At 41.9% G+C, this 21,840-nt stretch overlaps 1 protein-coding gene across 1 annotated transcript; it reads right to left on the reverse strand.

The window, feature by feature from the left end:
- Positions 1-804: 804 nt before the first annotated feature.
- On the reverse strand, positions 805-5,497 carry LOC135505767 (splicing factor 3B subunit 6). The gene is made up of 4 exons (XM_064924891.1): positions 5,370-5,497; positions 2,781-2,899; positions 2,498-2,636; positions 805-1,220 (listed from the first exon to the last, which is right to left on the reverse strand). The coding sequence occupies exons 1-4, from the start codon at positions 5,397-5,399 to the stop codon at positions 1,131-1,133; spliced, it is 378 nt and encodes a 125-aa protein (XP_064780963.1). The 5' UTR covers positions 5,400-5,497; the 3' UTR covers positions 805-1,130.
- Positions 5,498-21,840: the final 16,343 nt, after the last annotated feature.

The raw sequence follows: 21,840 nt of genomic DNA on the forward strand, positions 1-21,840 counted from the left end.
TACGGTTGCCTTATTGAAAGATTGCAGACACTGCTTATATAAATCACTAGTTGCAATTTGGTAACGAACTACCCATTTTGTTTCACATGTCATCTGCACATTTGGGAGGAGTTATTTGATTAATTTATTTTCAGATTGACTGCGATAGGAAGACCAAGTCCACCATCATTCCTCAATAAATTAGGCTGACCGTCTGTAATCTGAAACTTCACATGAACGTCTTCGCCCAGAAATGCTTGTACTTAAAACTATTATTAATCCGATACCAAATGTAAGTAAAGGCAACAGTGTCAACTGAATGATTATTTTGTACATGTAGCATGTATTGTGTCCCTGATAACATGGCTGCACTACTCGTGTTGTGATTTAAACTAATAAAATAACTATGGTCTGTTTCCTGAATGTGTACTGCATATAGCCACCAGATGTCGCTTGTGTTAAGTGATATCAGAATACGCAGGCAAACCATTGGTAGAGATTGTCCTCTTGTTGATGTCTTGGATATAGATTTACCAACTCCCAGAACATCTGTTCTGGAAATACAAGCTGAACTATCCCCATGACAAATATGGTGTTAGCCGAGACAAAATAAAAACAGGCTGTTATACTGTGAAATACTGACTGCAAAGATCCCCAGTTCAGGATAGTGTGAAAGAATTTGTGTGTGTATATAATATACAATAGAACTGCAGGCAGTCGTGTGTGCCTGTATGCAACGATTGTGACCTTTACATCTTCTTTGACTTGGGAACTCGTTACCTTTTCACCAAGAGTGCTATAACAGATGTGCATTCACGCAAGACGTATGGCCAGCAGCTTTAATAAAAAATGACAATTTTAACAAAATACATTTATTTGACAGAATCTGAAATCTAAAAGTGAATTTGTATGAATAGATTTGATGCATACATTTTGTGGAAGATTTCAGAGATGGTATGTGTTCAATATGCACCACAGAAACAAAGTTAAAAATAAATGTAAAAAAATAACAGGCCTGCCAAACACAATGAAATCTAACAAAAGTAGAAAACACCTGCGTGCTAAATTTTGCGACAAACAACTTCACACTTGTCGAAATGCACATTCTCTACCAGGGAAGGACAATGGGGAAGAGGGGGAAAAAGGCGAGTCTATTTTGGGGGATCTGTGTTGATGCCGTATTTCTCCTTCAGAAGCTTCAGCTGCTCCTCTTTCTTCTTGGTGTCCATCTTCTGGAACGCCTGAGAGAGAAAGAGTGACATGGAAACCATGAATTATACACACTCAAGAGCAAAACTATACATTTTTTTTTCTTCCACAAATCAGACAGGCAGACTTGTCCGGCAAACATTTACCTAGCGCCTTAATGGTAGAGTCAGTGACATACATAGTAAACCGCAATATCGGGCCAACTTCCACAACAAAGAGCAGTGAAACTACAACAGCGTGAGGAGAGCGTACCGTCATACCCCCGTCAACATGGTTTTCAGGGTGCTGCACTGGGAGCGTGACGAGATGTGGCCACAAACGTCAGTGACGCAATAGCTGCGACTTTCTCTGGTCAACAGTAAACATTAAACTTTTCTCAAAACAAAACTTTTACAGGTAAGTAACCTGGTTTAAAAATATATGTATTAGTAGGAAGATGGCAACTCACCCTGGCCTGCACACTGAACCTTTCAACATTTTAGGCGTGTATTTAAAACAAGACAAAGTGCATTCTACATTGGATGATCTAGCAAGCTCTATTGATCACTTCACTTGCTATACTCCCAATTTCATTGGACATTAGATATAATTACACCACGCTCAACCCCACCCTCCCCGAGACGCCGGAAAGGCTCCACCCCAAAAGGGATTTTCCAAGGGTCATTTTCCTATTTAGTTGTACTATTAGAGACTTGTGAATTTATATTTGCTATTGTGTTTCTGTGAATCTACATCTCGCAATGCTCTGGCTGCCAAGAAAAATAGACTAAAGGGGCAAAACTACTTCAAGCTAGCTTTGGTTCGCAAACATGCTGCCTTTTGCGTGCGGTATATCATGTCTCATAGATCAGCACGAGTTGTTAAAACTGCGGCTCAAGTTACGGAGGTGGTACGCTGTAACTTTGGTCATAACAAGTGCGAAGAGCGAGGCTTCTCCGATGTATTGGTCCCGCAGCTTCACATTGCAGCAGAGTGAAGTGCAGTAGCGCACCCATGCAGATCCTCTCTGAGTGCATCATCTTGCATCGCTTGTCTGCAATATCTGTGGTTCATCCTGTTGCTCGTGGCACATCAAATTGCTTTGTCTCAGTTTAATTAAAATGATCACAGAGCTGGACTCTTCCGCCAGACACCTACAGGGTAAAATGTAATGTACCAGCATTGACTACACTGTTTGTTCTGTATAATTTTTCTACAAAGCGATGAAAGTTATTAATCCCTACTAGATACCATTGTTGATAAATCATCTCAAGGGGTAAGAGACTATGCCAAGTCCTTGATAGAATAGATCATACATAGATCTACGTACCCGGTTTGCATTGTAGTATAAAACTACAAGATATCTGTTACAGACGTTGAATCCAGACAGGTGATCGCAGGCATTCTTGGCATCAAATATGTCCTCATAGACCACGTAAGCTGTCCCTCTTGATTCCGGTGTGTTTCCACTGAAAACAGGGCAGAACAAGACAGACATAGAAGACAAGGATGAGACTTTGTAGTTGAACACCTGCCACAGTTCTGCAGACTACACACGAGAAGATTATACCTAGAATTGGGCTGATCCCACCCAGAGTCAATCTTCAACTTACGTTCGAATCTGTCGTATTGGTCCATATTTCCCAAAGATGTCGTACATTTCCTCAGCTGTGATCTTGTATGGTAGATTTCTAATGTAGAGTATTCTGTTGACTTCAGGTGGTAATCGAATCTGCAAAGAAAACAGAATTCGTAACTGATAAGCTCCATTTAAGCCATGTTTCCATTGGCACTTAGAAACCACCCCAGGTTGGGCTGGCTCAAATTGCATTTCCACTGCCTCCAGAAATAAAATATGTTGTGTTGATAGATAGTCAATGTGACTGCAGCTGGCTTCGCTAATATTGCTAGCTAGCAAGATATTGGAGAATTTAATTCACCCTCACCAGGACAGCAAAGAAAGAAAGAGCTAGCGAGGGAAAGAGATTGGAGGGACACAGTCAGGCTTATCGGCCACCAGTCAGGCAGGCAGACAGAACTGTCGATCTGTAATCAAAAGACGTAGGCTATCGCAATGCTGTATTTCTTGGCTTGCAATGCCTTGCGCAAGTTCACTAAAGTAGGGGCTATCAATGAGTAGGCTGAGCTATTCTACAAGCAACAGACCTAAGATCAAACACACACTAGCGTTCTTCATAGTAAAGAGAAAGCGGAGCAGGCGAGGGAGAGAGGATCAGGCCAGGCAGTCAGAATCGTGCACATAAACAATATCTTGGTAATCTGTATTTAGCAACGCTTTGTAAATTCACCAAAAGTATATTTTAGGCTATCAATGAGAATGGCTAAGCTATTCTTCATAGTGCCAGTGAATTGAAGTTGAACATTGCCACATGCATCAGTTTAATTAGGCCTAAATGTGCAATAAAAGTATTGCCTATAGCTTATTTAATGAAAGACTGGATGGCTGTTGATGTCCTAGGTCAGGGCTCACCAATCCTGTTCCTGGAGAGTTACCTTACTGTAAGTTTTCACTCCAACCCAAGTTGTAACTAACCCGATTCAGTTTATCAACCAGCTAATTGTTGAATCAGATGCGCTAGATTAGGGTTGGAGTGAAAACCTACAGGATACCTACACAAACAGGGTTGGAGAGTAATGCCCTAGGCAATATATCACACAGCAGCATCCCCGCTAAACTAGTTGGAAATGGCAAGTTCACTTTCTCGTCCATAAACATAGTCAAGCGCAAATGCGATTCATCAGCAGGATGTGGGGGCATTGTTATCAGGAAGGACATCTACCATGGATGGATTGCTAAAATAATGATTATGAGCACACTTCATCAATGTAAATAGTATGGGAGAACTATACATTAGGCGGCCAAGCACGAGCTAGCAGTGTAGCCTATTATCATCTAGACATGACTTTGAAATATCTTCACGCCGACAATAACCTCCAGGCTTCTGTCGGTCAATTCAATTTGAAGAAAAATCATTACAAGGGGCATTTTGGAAAAACAAATCCTGCGTGAATCATCCTCTGGAATAACACACATGGTTGGATAATAATTACAGAACCAACATCTCTGGTAATGCCTGCCTGAACAAGGCTATAACATGGAAAATAATAGGCTTATCAGCAGAGTGCACACATCATCCAATGGGATCCATCAAGGCTTCACACAGCAGAAATATCACTAATATTCTAGTTCACACATCACCTTCTATATTCAAACAAAAATAGACCTTTTATGGGCAAATGGGCAGAATCACGCTCATGTCATTCCACTCGAACGCAAATGGAGTCTTCCTAGTAGGACTCCATAATGAGATGGTGTATTGTGTGTACATTGCGTGTACATGGTTTCAGCGCTCTTAGTGAGTAGAGCCAGAGTTGACTCCTACGACTCCAATCACAAGGGTCGGAGTCCTGCACCACTAGTTTTTATGTATTTAACTATGTTACGATGCTGGGCCAATTGTGCGCTGCCCTATTGTTCTCCCAATCACGGCCAGTTGTGATACTGTCTGGAATCGAACCAGGCTCTGTAGTGACGCCTCTAGGACGGAGATGCAGTGCCTTAGACTGCTGTGTCGCATCCAGCAGTGATCAGCTTGGTGGTAGCATAATAAAGACGTCTCCAGCCCGAATTCTAATTGAGCTGGCACCAGTTGCGCAGGCCTGAGTTTCCCTCGACCCAGCTCGAATTTGAGAATTACATTCGAGACAACTCTAATTTGGCCCTAATTTTAAGTGCTGGTGCAAACGGGGCTTTTAATTATTTTTTTTACCAAATCAAGTAAAATTAATATCAACAACTGTGCCAAGTTATAAACAGTAATGGCAACGTTACTAATGTTAGTTACTTAGTTGAAAGCACGCTACTACGAGCTCACTCGCATAGCTTTCTAGCTCGAGACTTCAGTAAAAATGGCAAGCTATCATTTCCCTACAAAAAATACATTTAAGTTGTGTATTATAGTTAATGTCTTCATAAAATTCAAATTAATGGTTGAAGCCATCCGCCTGTATTTAGTTTCGTAACGTTAACGTCGCTAGCTAAAGTCGTTAGCGAGCTAGCAGTACGCGTCGTGTCATCCAGCTACCACGCAAGTTCTGTATTTCTAGACAGAAAACCTGACTCAACTTGATTGTAGCTATCATTTGAACACAACAAAACAACATGACAAATGTAAACTTACATTAGCTCGTTTAGCTGCTTGCATAGCCATAGTTGTATATTTTCCGTACAAAATGTTCAAAGAACAAAAATTGCGTACAGCTTTGGTCGTCGACACAACACGGACAGACGCAGATTATTTACGTATTTCCGTTTCCAGACAATTTTGCTTCTTCTTCTTCTATGGTATAATGGGCGTTCGCAACAATTACATGTGCATTCCGCCACCTACTGAGCTGGTGAATAATAAAGATCCCAAAAAGGAAAACATTTGGTTAAAAATAAATCAAATATGATACAAATTACCAAAAAATGTATTAACAAAACAAAATGAACCTTATTTTCTGTAAAAAAATATCTAATTCTAATCAGGCTCAGAAGCCTCCTGTGAGGGCAGAACATTTCCCAGCGACAATAGTCCTTTTTTTGTTACTACCATGAAGTCTTGGAGCCCCAAAAACATTTTGGCTGCAGATATAATGATATCCAGCTTCTTGGACTTCAGCTTCTTAGACACTTGTGCTGTACAATTAATCATTGTGGCTATAAATTCCACAAAATTCACCTTCTTCACAATTAGGGTATCCAGATCACTTGATTCACAGTGTGTGTGAGTGTGTAGGGCCCTGTGAGTGTGCATAGAGACAGTGCAAAAACTGAAATAAAAGATCAATAAACATACAAGGTTAACTCAGATAGTCTGTGTAGCTATTTACTTTATCAGTCGTATTGATTGGGGATATAAGCTGTTCTAGAGCCTGTTGGTGTCAGACTTGATGCACCGGTACTTCTTGAGGATTTGATGGCCCATGCCAAAATTTTTCAACCTCCTAAGGGGGAAGAGGCACTGTCGCGCCTTCTTCATGACTGTTGCGTGTGGACCATTTAAAGTCTTTAGTGATTTATGAGGCAGAGGAACTTGAAGCTATCTCAAATCAAATCAAAGTTTATTTGTCATGTGCGCCGAATACAACAGGTGTAGAAATTACAGTGAAATGCTTACTTACAGGCTCTAACCAACAGTGCAATTTCAAACAAAAAGGTGTTAGGTGAACAATAGGTAAGTAAAGAAATAAAAACAACAGTAAAAAACAGTGAAAAATAACAGTAGCGGGGCTATATACAGTAGCGAGGCTATAAAAGTAGCGAGGCTACATACATACCAGTTAGTCAGGCTGATTGAGGTAGCATGTACATGTAGATATGGCTAAAGTGACTATGCATACAGTGGGGCAAAAAAGTATTTAGTCAGCCACCAATTGTGCAAGTTCTCCCACTTAAAAAGATGAGAGAGGCCTGTCATTTTCATCATAGGTACACTTAAACTATGACAGATAAAATTTGATTTTTTTTCTCCAGAAAATCATATTGTAGGATTTTTAATGAATTTATTTGCAAATTATGGTTGAAAATAAGTATTTGGTCAATAACAAAAGTGTATCTCAAAACTTTGTTATATACCCTTTGTTGGCAATGACAGAGGTCAAACGTTTTCTGTAAGTCTTCACAAGGTTTTCACACACTGTTACTGGTATTTTGGCCCATTCCTCCATGCAGATCTCCTCTAGAGCAGTGATGTTTTGGGGCTGTTGCTGGGCAACATGGACTTTCAACTCCCTCCAAAGATTTTCTATGGGGTTGAGATCTGGAGACCGGCCACTCCAGGACCTTGAAATGCTTCTTACGAAGCCACTCCTTCATTTCCCGGGCTGTGTGTTTGGGATCATTGTCATGCTGAAAGACCCAGCCACGTTTCATCTTCAATGCCCTTGCTGATGGAAGGAGGTTTTCATTCATTCTTTCCTTTACACGGATCAGTCGTCCTGGTCCCTTTGCAGAAAAACAGCCCCAAAGCATGATGTTTCCACCCCCATGCTTCACAGTAGGTATGGTGTTCTTTGGATGCAACTCAGCATTCTTTGTCCTCCAAACACGACAAGTTGAGTTTTTACCAAAAAGTTATATTTTGGTTTCATCTGACCATATGACCTTCTCCCAATCTTCTTCTGGACAATCCAAATCCTATCTAGCAAACTTCAGACGGGCCTGGACATGTACTGGCTTAAGCAGGGGGACACGTCTGGCACTGCAGGATTTGAGTCCCTGGCGGCGTAGTGTGTTACTGATGACCTTGGCTTTGTTATTTTGTTATTTTGGTCTCAGCTCTCTGCAGGTCATTCACTAGGTCCCCCCGTGTGGTTCTGGGATTTTTGCTCACCGTTCTTGTGATCATTTTGACCCCCATGGGGTGAGATCTTGCGTGGAGCCCCAGATCGAGGGAGATTATCAGTGGTCTTGTATGTCTTCCATTTCCTAATAATTGCTCCCACAGTTGATTTCTTCAAACCAAGCTGCTTACCTATTGCAGATTCAGTCTTCCCAGCCTGGTGCAGGTCTACAATTTTGTTTCGGGTGTCCTTTGACAGCTCTTTGGTCTTGGCCATAGAGGTTGTGGACAGGTGTTTTTTATACCGATAACAAGTTCAAACAGGTGCAATTAATACAGGTAACGAGTGGAGGACAGGAGTCTGTGAGAGCCAGAAATCTTGCTTGTTTGTAGGTGACCAAATACTTATTTTCCACCATAATTTGCAAATAAATTCATCAAAAATCCTACAATGTGATTTTCTGGATTTTATTTCTCATTTTGTCTGTCATAGTTGAAGTGTACCTATGATGAAAATTACAGGCCTCTCTCATATTTTTAAGTTGGAGAACTTGCACAATTGGTGGCTGACTAAATACTTTTTTGCCCCACTGTATATGATAAACAGAGAGTAGCATTAGCGACCTGCTCCACTGCCGCCCCGTCGATGTGAACGGGGGCGTGCTCACCCCCACTGTTTCCTGTAGTCCACGATCAACTCCTTGATCTTGCTGACATTGAGGGAGAGGTTGTTGCTCCATCACCACACTTCCAGGTCACAGACCTCCCCCTTTAGGCCTGGTCAGGCCTTCCACCGTTGAGTTGTCAGCGAACTTGATGATGCTTCGGTCGTGCATGGCCATGCAGTCGTGGGTGAACAGGGAGTACAGGAGGGGACTAAGCACACACCTCTGTGTCAGCGTGGTGGAGGTGATGTCAGGGAGTCCAGGATCCAGTTGCAGAGGGAGGCGTTCAGACCCAGAGTACTAAGCTTGATGACGAGCTTGGAGGGGACAATGGTCTTGAATGCTGAGCTGTGGTCAATGAACAGCATTCTCACATAGGTATTCCTCTTACCTAGGTGGGCGAGGGAGAGCAATTGAGATTGCGTCGTCTATGGATCTGTCGGGGCGGTATGCAAATTGGAGTGGGTCTAGAGTGGGTGGGATGGTGGAGTTAATGTGTGCCATAACCAGCCTCTCAAAGCACTTCATGATTACCGAAGTGAGTGCTACAGTGTGGAATAAGGGGTAGTTAGAGAGATGGTTGGCCATGGAATACACATAAAATGGGGTGCTGGTGTGCTTCTGCACCTCTTTTAGGTCGTTATCACAAATATCCGGCCCATGTTCAGTCATACTCGGGGTCTCGCGTGTGTCCCTCGAAGTCATTCCGTCTCAGTTGCAGCATTCAAATCATGGTCATCGTGCGTCTGTGAATCACAACATTAAAGATGATGAGTGATCACAGCATATCCACAAATGGAGCCATAGGCAATACAACTTAAACATTGAGGACAGCCTTTTGTTGACAACATGGTGGTTTACACTATGTCTACTGTGTGTGTGAATGATGGAAGAATCTTACCCCAGCTGTAGGTACATTTGTGTGTTGGTCACTTAGGCTATCAGATCAACCAGTACTGGGACTATTGTAGACTTGGGATGCTTGCTCTCAAAGTGCTGCTTGAATTAATTTGGGTCTGCGTTGATAGAGGTCAAGTACAAAATGGAGGAAGTTAACAATCTGTGGCTTAGCTTGAACTCAAAGCTGACACAAATGATACAAACAACAAACTACTACACATATGAACAACTTTACCATACAGGCCAGTACAATAGCCTACAGATGGAGAGGAACCTAAAGGCAGCTACCGGATCAGAGCACGAGTGGTGGAAGTTGGCGGAAGTGGATGCTGAGTTCGAATTAAGCAGCGTGTCAAGTAAATTTGGTAGTAGTAGTAACGAAAACTGGAACAAAAAGGAAATTGTCTAAAATTGGAGTATAGGATACATGTGTAAATGATAATGAATCGCTTCTTGTTGGGATGCGTTTTATTTTTTATTTCTTTATTTTTTTTGCGCCGTTTGTTGAGTTAAGGATGCATGTGGGAAACCCGTTTGAGGTGTCGAAAATGGTGACCTATGCGCTTGGAAAAGTGGAGTCTGCCAGAGTGACCAGGAGTGTATTTCTGAAGCGCTGAGGAAGATTGCAGTGGGCCTCAAAAGAATCCAGACAACAGAAGTTCTTTGTTTTGAACTTCAAAGTAGAACAACCGTCAAAGGAGTCTCAGGAGTGAAGACGGATGTTCAGGTTGAATACCTGAAGAGAATTCCTGGTGTGGGTGGTTTCTGGCCTCTAACCCGCTGGGCGAATGGAGAAAAATAAGAAAGTCTGTCTGTTCTGTTGTTTTTTGATAAAGAGCAAATACCTACGTATGTGAAGCTTGGTTATGTAAGATACGGCGTAAGAGCTTTCGTTTTCAAACCACTGCAATGTAAGAATTTTAAAGGATTTGGCCATGTTTCAAGTGTGTGCAGACGAACAGAATACACTGAAGAACGGTGTGTAGAAGAATAACGGTATTGCAATTGTGGTGGGGATCATGATCCTGAGTTTCTGGAGTGCCTGGTAAGGGTGAAGGAAATTGAGGTGGCGACAGTTAGCGGGGTCAATCGAATGTCCTATACGGAGGTGATTAAAATAATTGAGAACACTAGTGATGCTAGTGAAGAGATGGTAGTGGATACACCACAGACCGTAGTAAATGTTTGCTGTCAGTGTGTTAAAAAGGTTGATTTTGTTGCGTTCATTCCCACAGTTATAAACTATACAGCACAAGTCTCAAAGAAGTCGAAGAAACTGGACATTAATTGTGGCTGCGGCAGAAACGTTTTTGAGAGTTTTACATCTCAAGACTTGAAAGGGGTACTGGTGCTGGAAGACCCGCCATCCCAGGTTCCCCTTGAGCCTGTGTAGGGATCATATCTGTTTTATTTATTTATTTTTAACAGAAAAGTTGTTTTATTTGGTTTTATATCAACAAGTTCAACTTCAATTTGAGAGTGGAGCTTACATTATGTGTAAATATAAGTCTGTATCGCTGTGATTCGGTATTTTCATTATTTAAGTCAGGTGTTAGAGTTGGCCTGGGACAAAACTCCTGCTCTTCAGGACTTCCTCCAATGTCTGAAACAGACCAGAGCAGGAGAATAGTGTTCCAGGTTGACACAGCTGTCCTAATTGAGGTGATAAGACCCGCGGTTCTGGAATAGAGAAGGTGCAAATCAAGGTAAAAAAAAAATGTAACCTTATTTGGTCCTGCGTGTTATGGTGGGTTTTAAACTAATTGCTGTCATGTTAATGATGCCAAAGGTTAGCAATTAACATGACAGCAATTAATTTAAAACCCACCATAACACATAGGACTAAATAAGGTTACATTTTTTTACCTTGATTTATTCATAAGCAGGTCAGTTAAGAACAAATTCTTATTTTCAATGATGGCCTAGGAACAGTGGGTTAACTGCCTTCTTCAGGGGCAGAACAGCAGATTTTGTACCTTGTCAGCTCAGGGATTTGATCTTGCAACCTTTCGGTTACTAGTCCAATGCTCTAACCACTAGGCTACGCTGCCGCCCCATGCACAGCATGAATAAAGCAACTATTTCTGTCTTGCAATCTCTCTCCACCAGGTGAAGCACTTCTCTGGCTTGCCCATTGGAGACATCATGCTCCCTGTGGCACTGACAATTATGGTTGCCATGGTCACTGTTTACACAGCATTCAGTGCGAAAAAAAAACGGTGTGCATTGTGCTATTAAACAGAAACGGGAGGGGTTGGGTTGTAGGTTAGGGTACACTGTCAAAATTGCCGCTGCCACATGCACCAAATGGAGACTACGTAACTTAAGATCTGTTCAAGAAAGATTTGGGGAAACGTGTCATTCAGTACAAACCATCACACAACGTAGCAAACATTTCATCGAACTGAATGCACCCCAATTCAATTTAGGTTCCAAGCTCCCCCAGGATCCACACATTCAGTGTTCACAGATCCCAAAGGACTGAATGGACCTAAACATTACAGACAGTTCCACAATCCATAGGCCAGTTGGAGCATACAACTATCTGCGCTCACATATTCTATTCCTTAGATCTGTAAATTGAAATGGAATGAAGTCAGAAAGAGTCCTTTGACAACCACGTTGTCCTTCTAAACCCATATTAACTATTACATCTTCACAGTTTGCTGTAGAATGAATGGTCTGACATGTCTGATGTGTGTGTTGTTGTTTTGTTCTCTGTATAGAAGAATCCTCTGCTATTGAGCTGCAGGTCCTCAGGAATGATCCCTTGTTCCTCACTCATTCTCCCTGAGCTGGACCAAGACATTGAATTGTCTGTAGCTTTACTGTTTGAGTAAGATAGGATTATAAATGTTTTACAATGTTGATAATAGCCCATAGGGTGCTGGAAAATGTATTGATACACGAGTCTTCTTGTTTTTTAGCATAATCTATAATGTACGTTTTTCTTTGCTGTCCATTGTGAATGAAGTCAGCATAGAGATTTTATTTTATTTTTATCACTATTTTTTATTGCCTAAACAGATTTCTAAATGAGCACAATGATTTTTCTTCTTTTAATTTTTTTTTTTTTCTGAAACTGTTTTTAAATAAATGATTTAAAAAACACATGTCAGATTTATTGTCAGTCACTGTGTGTTTCTTTTTTTACTATTGGCCAACACATCCACAATGTATGGTAAAGCATGACCCGCATTTCATTTCTTTCAACCTAGTCAGCAGCACTTCTTAGTTTTTCCCATGCAAAGGACTATAGTCTACAACCGTCCTTCGTAATTACGTCACAGACTCCTACCTCTATCACCTTTACCTGCAGCTGAATATCTCACCGGGTGCGGTGGCATGTTCCTGTAATCCAAGTCACTGGGAGGCTGAGGTTGGTGGATCAAGTGAGCTGAGGAGCTCTGGGCTGCAGCACGCTATGTTGAATGGGTGTCCATGCTGAGTTCAGTATCGATATGGTGTTCCTGGGGGAACCTGGGACCACCAGGTTGTCTAAGGAGGGGTGAACCGGCCCAGGTCGGAAACGAAGCAGGTCAAATCCCCCGTGGTGTCCAGTAGTGGGATAATGCCTGTGAGTAGATGCTGCAGTGCAGCCTTGGCAAAATATTGAGACCTTGTCATTTTTTTGTATTTCACGATTTGTCTCTACAAAATGTTTAGCTGACCATGAAAAGTCGACACCTTTTTTGCAGGTTACCAAAAACAATTCAAGTTCTGATACCTTCTGATGATTGAGAATTATACTGACTCCTTCTGGCTAAATTTGTGAATACCGGTAACAGAATGCTGCAGGGCCCATTCAGAGAGTAGTGAGAGATAGCGCTATGCATGGCATGAAACAGAGGCCAGCTCTCCTACCACCATCGACAGTTCGCATACGTAAATGTACCTGTGTGAAATGAGCCACAATAACTATTAGTCACATCAGTGGAATTTGCTGTTCACCTTCAAACTTAAAGTTCTTCACTAAAAGTGATGCAAACGAATACAAATAGTGGAATCATGCCATATGTTTGGACTAGATAAAGCAATACAAGTTTGGAATGTTGTTACATAATTAGAAATGTAATACAATAATGAATTATCCCACTGTGGATATGTTAGACTGCAGAGTTGCTTTGGGCATAGTTGTGTGCACTGTACAGCCTTAACTATGGATTGTGCACACATGAAATGGGGTATCACCCTACTCAGTGACAGCCGCCCCACTGGGCACACACTGGTTGAATCAACGTTGTTTCCATGTAATTTCTATGTAATTACATTGAACCAACATGGAAAAGACGTTGATTTGACATCTGTGCCCAGTGGGACAGAACACAACCATGTAAAGTTAACACAAATAGTAGCATCTTCTCTCTTATTGCAGGACTTTGACTGTGGGAAATCACCTTCCCAGTCAGCCTATTGTGCATTTTTAATATTGCACTACACAGCCTTACCTATGGATTGTGCAGCAAACTCAGTGATACACACAGAACACAACTATGTAGAGTTTACACAAATTTTAGTGTCTACATAGTTGTGTTCTGCGGGTATCACTGAGTAGTCTGTACAGTACAATATGAATGTCCAATACACATAGCAGGTTGACTGGTGAACTAATGTGTCTCACTTCACAGTGGTTTCAGAGTCCCGTAATAAGTGCTATGAATATCCAATAGGTCTAATATGAATGTCCAATACCCAACAACAGGCTGAATTGTGAGGTGAGTCCAGCAATTACAGCTAAGATGCTAATATTTGTGTAAACTCTTGATAATTGTGTTCTGTGGGTGTTACTGAGTAGGCTGATGTTCCATTTCATGGGTGCACAATCCATGGGTAAGGCTGTACAGTGCATGCGAGCATGCCCCCAATGCAATTATGCAGTCCATTGCATCCACAGTTGGATTTCAACAGTTTTTTATATTAATTGTCAAATTCATTATTGTACGTCATTTTAAATTACGTAACAACATTCCAACCTTGTTTAGCTTCAATTAGCCCAAATATATGGCTTGATTCCACTATTTGTATCAGTTTTGAATTTATTTTAATGGGGACCTTTATTCTGAAGATGATCAGCAAATACCAGTATTGTGTCTAATCATTATTGTGGCTCATGTCACACAGGTGACCCATTATCAGTGGTGGAAAAAGTATCCAATTGTCATACTTGAGTAAAAGTAAAGATACCTTCATAGAAAATGACTGAAGTAAAAGTGAAAGTCACCCAGTAAAATACTACTTGAGCAAAAGTCTAAAAGTATTTGGTTTTAAATATACTTCAATCTCAAAAGTAAATGTAATTCCTCAAATATACTTCAGTATCAAAATTAAAAGTACAAATCATTTCAAATTCCTTATGTTAAGCAAACCAGACTGCACACTTTTCTTGTTTAAAAAAATGTATTTACAGATAGCCAGGGACACACGTCAACACACACACAAACACATAATTTACAAACTAAGTGTTTGAGTTTAGTGAGTCCACAAGTACTTTACACCACTGCCCATTATTTCACACCTCAGTGAGCTATGTACTAGCCTTGATGTTTCAAAGTTTACTCCTCACACACATGGTTATGGGCTTAAAAACAAAAACACACGTTCCATGTCAGATATAAAGTTGAAATGTATTCAATTATGAGTTTGTGTGCTAATATTAGACTTTATATACATGAATTATGAAATTATGAAAAATATGAATGACATTCCAACCATGAGGCCAGTAGTCATTTGACTGCAGAAAGTGCTACTATGGTCATATTCATTTGATTAGTTAATCAGACACGGTATACCTTCCTTCCTCTAGTTCTGTGTACATTTGACTTTTCTTTAAGTAGTGTACAAGACAGAAATAAATCAAGTGACATAGTCTACATGTTAACAGAACATATCATTGAGTAGAATCATTTCTCTTGTCTCTCCAGGGACTTGGACGGCTTTCAGAGACGCTGCTGCCACATCATTGGCACTTCCTACAACTTGTGCTCCTGCATGATCACACAAGTGCTCTGCACAAATGTCTAACACGTACACAGCAACAGTATGCTCTCAGGAGTTCAAGGAAACAAACCGCACTACCAGACACCAAAGATCATTCTTGGAAAAAGCTCTCAAACTAGGCAAAAAACATTCTCCATCACTAAAGGCATTTGATATGCTTATCTATTGATTTGGTGTTTTGCCCATTTGTTGTGTACAACTTTTGATGATACACCTTTGATGATATATTTAGGCAGATTATATATTTTTACCTTTTACATCACATTTCATGTGTGTTTCTGCATATGTACCAATATGTTCAAACGTCAGCACAAGAACTGTTCGTTGGGAGCTTCATGAAATGTGTTTCCATGGCCGAGCAGCCGCACACAAGCCTAAGATCACCATGCGCAATGCCAAGCATCGGCTGGAGAGGTATAAAGCTTGCCGCCATTGGACTCTGGAGCAGTGGAACGCGTTCTCTGGAATGATGAATCACGCTTTATAATCTGGCAGTTTGATGGACAAATCTGGGTTTGGCAGATGCCAGGAGAACGCTACCTGCCCGATTGCATAGTATTAACTGTAAAGTTTGGTGTAGGAGGAAGAATGGTCTGGGCTGTTTTTCATGGTTCGGGCTTGGCCCCTTAGATCCAGTGAAGGGAAATCTTAACGCTACAGCACACAATGACATTCTAGACGATTCCGTGCTTCCAACTTTGTGGCAATAGTTTGGGGAAAGCCCTTTCTTGTTTCATCATGACAATGCCCTCGTGCACAAAGTGAAGTCCTTACAGAAATGGTTTATCGAGATTGGTGTGCAGGAACTTGACTGGCCTGCACAGAGCCCTGACCTCAACCCCATAAAACACTTTTGGAATGAATTGGAATGCTGACTGCGAGCCAGGCCTAATCGTCCAAAATCAGAGCCCAACTTCACTACTGCTCTTGTGGCTGAACAAAAGTCCCCGCAGCAACGTTCAAACATCTAGTTGGAAAGCCTTGCCAGAAGAGTGGAAGCTGTTATAGCAACAAATTGGGGACCAACTCCATATTAATGCCCATGATTTTGGAATGAGATGTTTGACGAGCAGATGTCCACATACTTCTGGTCATGTAGTGTATGTTGATTGTAAAGACATTCTGTTTTGAGTTCAACAAGGATCGTTGAGAAATAACAATTAGACCTTTCAAAAGCTGAGAACCTCTCCTCTTTGATAGGGACGACTCGTTGCTTCCAAAGATGTTGTTTTTCTGCAATTGCATATTGAAATGTTATACAATCACAAGGGGGGAGAGTGAGTGTGAAAGGCTCGCTCATTACAGCAGCTGGTCTCAGCAAGGCAAGCACAGCTGAAGGACATACACTTCTATAAAAGGCATCATGAGGAAAATGCACCTTACTGTTTTATAAATTCATGGTTTTATCCTTCCAATAAATAGGATGTTTTGACTGAGGGGGCCAGGTAGAATGAGTAGCTCGCACCAGTGCAACCAATATTTTTAAACTCGCACAGCCAAGTCAAGGGGTTGCAAAATGCGACTAAAGGGCTGCAGTCTGGAGCTATTCATCAAACACCTTGCGAGAGTTCATTTGACGCGTTTAGTCAAATGCAAACAACAACAAAATGTCCTCTGTTTATGTAAATTTTCAATGCCCTTCCAGACTTGCTTACAGAACAGCTAGTTGAAATCCAACCAGCAACTGATGCGGAGGTTGTGTCAAGTGCTCCCACACAGACAAGGTAAGAGTTTGCTTGTAATGAGTGCCATTCACTTTGTCTTCATCAAACTGAACTATGAATACTCAAAATACTCCGTTCCATTTTAGGATGACGCCGTGCTTGAGGAAGACACCTCATGTCTTGGAGTGGCTATACGTCTCATTGAAGACTTTATGGTTATGTAATCACAGCTGATTGGATTGGTGTCAGCCAAATCCACACAGGGGCAAATGCACTCATGTTGTTTGTTGATTTAAATTATCTTTGTAAATACCCTTTTGCAGTTGTGTCGACAGACCATGGGCTGAGATGAAGAAAGCTACCTATGCAGATGTTGTATCAAGTGCGTCCCCCACAGGACAATGTCAGGACATTTGAAGTAGTAACCTAGAGAGGGAGTTGTTGAATAAAGATATGCTCATTGGTTGGAACACATGTGATATTCTGTTCATTTATAGGATGATCTACCCGGGGAATCAACATCTAGTCCTAATAAGACTGGTATATTATGACATCTTACAGATCCATAGAATGGCTCCATATCCGTCTGCATGTAGTGAGAATATGAAACCTTTTGGTACATTTCAGGCTGTTGTATTTCTGTGTACGTATTGATGACAATGTAAATGTTGCTGTGTCCAGAGAACAGGGAGCAGAGACTCAAGAGGTAACCAATGTGGAGGTTACATCCAGTGCTTCCACACAGGACAAGGTAACAGAACTCTTCGACTAGTAGAGTTGTATCTTATGTTTTTTTAGTTTTTTTTTTACAAGAATTAAACTTTGAATGACAGTGATAATGTTCTATTCCATTATAGGAGGATCTACTCTGTACTAGAGAAGATTGTTTCGGTATGTGATCATGACAATTCAGACTTCCAACACAGCCATCTGCAGACGTGGTCAGACGACTCCTCGATTGTGGGGTGCATTCAACTGTATTGTACATTTATTTGTCGACGTGAATTGTCAGGGCTAATATCTTTGTGTTGTAGAGTGTGCGGGAACAGTTTGCTGAGATTGAAGAGAAAAGCTGATATGAAGATTGTGTCCCGTGCTCCTACACAGGACACGGTAACAGAGCTGTAGAGTTAAGCTAGAGCGGTGCATCTTCACGTTGTCTGCATCGTGCAAGCTTCGAACGACACCAATGGTATATATCCATGGGAGCCTGATGTGTTGCTTGAGGAAAAGACACCGTCTCCTGGCGAACACACGGCACCACGTATGTTGTGGCTTTAAATGGGTTACAGAGTTGATGTTTAAGTTAATTCATTGAGCTGTATCTGAAGATATTTTCTTGACAGTTATTTACATTTGTAATTGTATTAGAATTTGTGCGTTGGAGATTGGAGTGGTTGATGACTGGAAAGTGGCTGAGATCGTCAGTTTCCTACAGGAGGAGGTTCAGAGCAGGGAGAGAGCGCGACAAATGACAAGATCGTGCAACCAACAGAACGAGAGCAAACCATGGAACAAGTCATGCTCCTCCAATGAAATGAAAACAAAAAGACCGGCCAGACTGTCCTGGCCACAATATTGCTACACGCAAAGAGAAACTAAAGAAAATGGGAAGATGCTTTGTATGTTTAGGACAGAAACACATAGCAAAATTCTGTAAAGTCAAATATGTGTCATGTGCAACATGTGGAAGCAGACATCACATTGCTGTGTGTACCGGAAAGAGGAGTAAGGTGCAACCCCCTACTGTTTCTGCAGATGCTGTTGTTTCCTCAGTTATTCCCCATTCAGTGAAGATGAAACCAGATGGACAGAACAGTGTGTTGCTACAAACGGCAAAGGCATGGGTAGAAGGCCCATCGGGCAGGAAGATAGCTCGTTGCTTACTAGATGGAGGCAGTCAGAGAAGCTTCATACATGAAAACCTTGTGAAGGGCTTGAAGCTACCAGTAATCAGACAAGAGGCACTCACTCTTCACACATTTGGCTCCTCTGCTCCAGCAATGTCCCAAAGCAACACATTGAAAGTCATCTTGGAGAATGTCTGGGACAGCAGAGAGTAGAGATAGAGGCAATTAAACCCCACAAGTGTGCACAGCTGTGATGAAGGTTCTTGGTGAACAAATTCAACATGAGCTCAATAGAAGGGGACTGCAGCTCGCAGACTTTCTGGGAGATGACAATGATCCTGAACTCTCTGTCTTGATAGGAGCAGACTACTACTGGCAAATAGTATCAGGCAGAGTGGAGCGACTAACGGAGACGCTGGTTGCTTTAGAGAGCACCTTTGGATGGTCGGTGCAGAGACCCATGTCCATGTCAAGTGTCGCCGAGGCAACCTGCATGTTCATTCCACTTGATGAAGACACACTAGTCTCCAAACAACTGCATGCATTCTGGGAGCTTGAGTCTCTGGGTATTATAAGCAAGAAAACACAGAACCCAGAGGAAAACGAGGCTCTACAGAGGTTCGAGGAAACAACCACCTTCAAAGATGGGCGATACCACGTGGAGTTGCCATGGAAACGAGAAATGCCAGAACTCCGAGACAACTATAGAATCGCCAAGAAACGGTTTGAAGGTCTGAAGAAAAGACTGAAGAAGGATGTGACGTTGTACAGCAGATACAATGAAATAGTAGTAGAGGACTACTTACAACAGGATATGGCAGAGGACGTGCCCAAGGACAAAGCATCAAGTGCAGACAACGTAAAAACGTATGTGATCATACGGTATATACAATAATACTGTCTGATAACACAGGACGATGAAGTAGGGATATTACTTTTCTTGATTGAGCAGGAATTTCTGCATTTCTGACATTAAAAATGTATCTACCATTTAAACCAAAGGTAATATATTATATTGCAAAAATAGCCAAGTGACTGTTCTAACAATGGAAATACGTTGAGCGCCAAAAATATTGGGACAGTGACGCATATTTTGTTGTTTTGGCTCTACTCCAGCATGTTGGATTTTAAATGATACAATGACAGTGAGGTTAAAGTGCAGATTTCAGCTTTAATTTGAGGGTATCTTCATCCATATTGGGTGAACCATTTAGAAATTACAGACTTTTTTGTACATAGTCACCTCATTTTAGGGGACCAAAAATATTGGGACAAATTCACCTATTAAATGTATTGAAGTAGTCAAATGTTTTGTATTTGGTCCCATATTCCTAGCATGCAATGATTACATCAAAGCTTGTGAATCTACAAAGTTGTTGGATGCATTTGCTGTTAGTTGGGGTTGTGTTTCAGACTATTTTGTGCCCAATAGAAAGGAATGGTAAATAATATATTGTGTCATATTGGAGTCACTTTATTGTAAATAAGAATATGATATGTTTTTAAACACTTCCACATGAATGTGGATGCTGCCATGATTGCGGATACACCTGAATGCATCGTGAATACTGATGAGTGAGAAAGAGGCATAAATATCACCCCCTTACAAAAATGCTAATCTCCCCTGTTAATGTAAAAGGCTCTGCATGGTCAATCTAGATCAGCAATGGCTGTACAGCATTTACTGCGAAGCGGCCTCCGCAGAAGCCAGAGCGTTCACAACACTTGCGCTTGGTGGGACCATTTTAGCCAATGAGGGGGCAGATAGGCATGTGAACAACAGGCACAACTAAGCCGTTTTTTCTCAAAGTTGCAGGAATGCCATGTGCATCCACTTATATCAGTACAGTAACAGTAAACGTTACAAAACGTCTATTAGATCAAATAAGCGTCACGTAATTTGACACTGTCATAGACCTCCATGCAAAAACAGTGCTTATTTCACACTGACAGATTTTGGGCTAAGTAAATCCTCTCGCTTTGCCTCTTCCTCTCCATTTAAACAAATGTCTTATTTTTCCTGATCTTCTCTGATTTCCTGATCAAGTCTCTGCCCTCCCCTTTCTTCCATACAGAAGTTGGGATGTCACAGGTGAAGCATCTCACCCTGAGAGTGGAGGTGTCACACCCTGACCATAGTTTGCTTTGTATGTTTCTATGTTTTGTTTGGTCAGTGTGTGATCTGAGTGGGCATTCTATGTTGGATGTCTTGTTTGCTATTTCTATGTCTGGCCTGATATGGTTCTCAATCAGAGACAGGTGTTAGTCATTGTCTCTGATTGGGAACCATATTTAGTTAGCCTGTTTGGTGTTGGGTTTTGTGGGGGATTGTTCCTGTCTCTGTGTTAGTTTGCATCAGTATAGGCTCAGTCACTTTGGATTTTCTTTTTTCCTGGTTTTGGAAGAGAACGTGAGCCAGGTGCGCAATTCTCCTTGCGGAGATGGTGCAAAATCCACCAACACGGTCGGTCCCTGGGATTGGGCTGGCCAACACGATTCAGTTTGCTTGGAAGGAAAAGGAGTTGGAGCCTTTAGGTCAGGAAACTTTTGGAAGGACAATCTTGATGGGGATTCTAAAGCTGACGGTGAAGGACGTGTTTTGCTTCCAAGGCAACTCGTTAGAGGGAGCATACGACGTGGCACTAAATACAGAGGAGAATCATGATGATATCCTGAGAAGGGCAAGAGCAGTGGGAGGTGAGAGGCCGATGAGCCACTATGAAATAACAAGCCTGGCGAGGAACAACTTTAGGGTTGTAACTGTCAACATTTATAACCCATACGTTAAGGACGAAGAGGTGAGGGCCATTCTGGGGAGATACATGGATAACATCTCCTCAGCAAGGCACCTCAAAGACTCCCTTGGGTTTTGGAATGGGAGGAGAGGCTTCCAGGCCCTCCTCAGGGAGGACCCAAAGGGACATGGTGGCTACCTCCATCCTCCTGCTATGTTCTCCCTAGGGGCTGACAGGGGGACGTTGTTTTATGCATGTCAGCCCCCATTTTGCAGGCGCTGTATGGCCTACGGCCAAATCTTCGCCTCGTGCAGCACAAGAAAATGCAGATTTTGTGGATCTGGGGAGCACGAGGCGAAGGATTGTGACAAGGTCATACACGTCTGCGGCTGGGGGGGGGGGGAGAAGAGGAGGGGAAGGAAGCACGCCTCATCCTCATGACCAGAGTACAGGTCCAGAGGGGAAGGCCGCAAGGAAGGAGGAGGAGCAAGAAGCGGAGGATGGAAGAGAGAAGG

This window comes from Oncorhynchus masou, chromosome 19 (genome assembly GCF_036934945.1).
Source record: "Oncorhynchus masou masou isolate Uvic2021 chromosome 19, UVic_Omas_1.1, whole genome shotgun sequence".
Classification (NCBI taxonomy): domain Eukaryota; kingdom Metazoa; phylum Chordata; class Actinopteri; order Salmoniformes; family Salmonidae; genus Oncorhynchus; species Oncorhynchus masou.

What these genes read in the sequence shown, in the direction of transcription:
- LOC135505767 (XM_064924891.1), bottom strand. Translation starts at nt 5,399, where the DNA reads ATGGCTATGCAAGCAGCTAAACGAGCTAAT. An exon ending in AAGCAGCTAAACGAGCTAAT is followed by an intron (nt 2,900 to 5,369) that starts GTAAGTTTACAT and finishes TTTTCTTTGCAG; the next exon opens with ATTCGATTACCACCTGAAGT. An exon ending in TATACTACAATGCAAACCGG is followed by an intron (nt 1,221 to 2,497) that starts GTACGTAGATCT and finishes TTTCTCTCTCAG; the next exon opens with GCGTTCCAGAAGATGGACAC.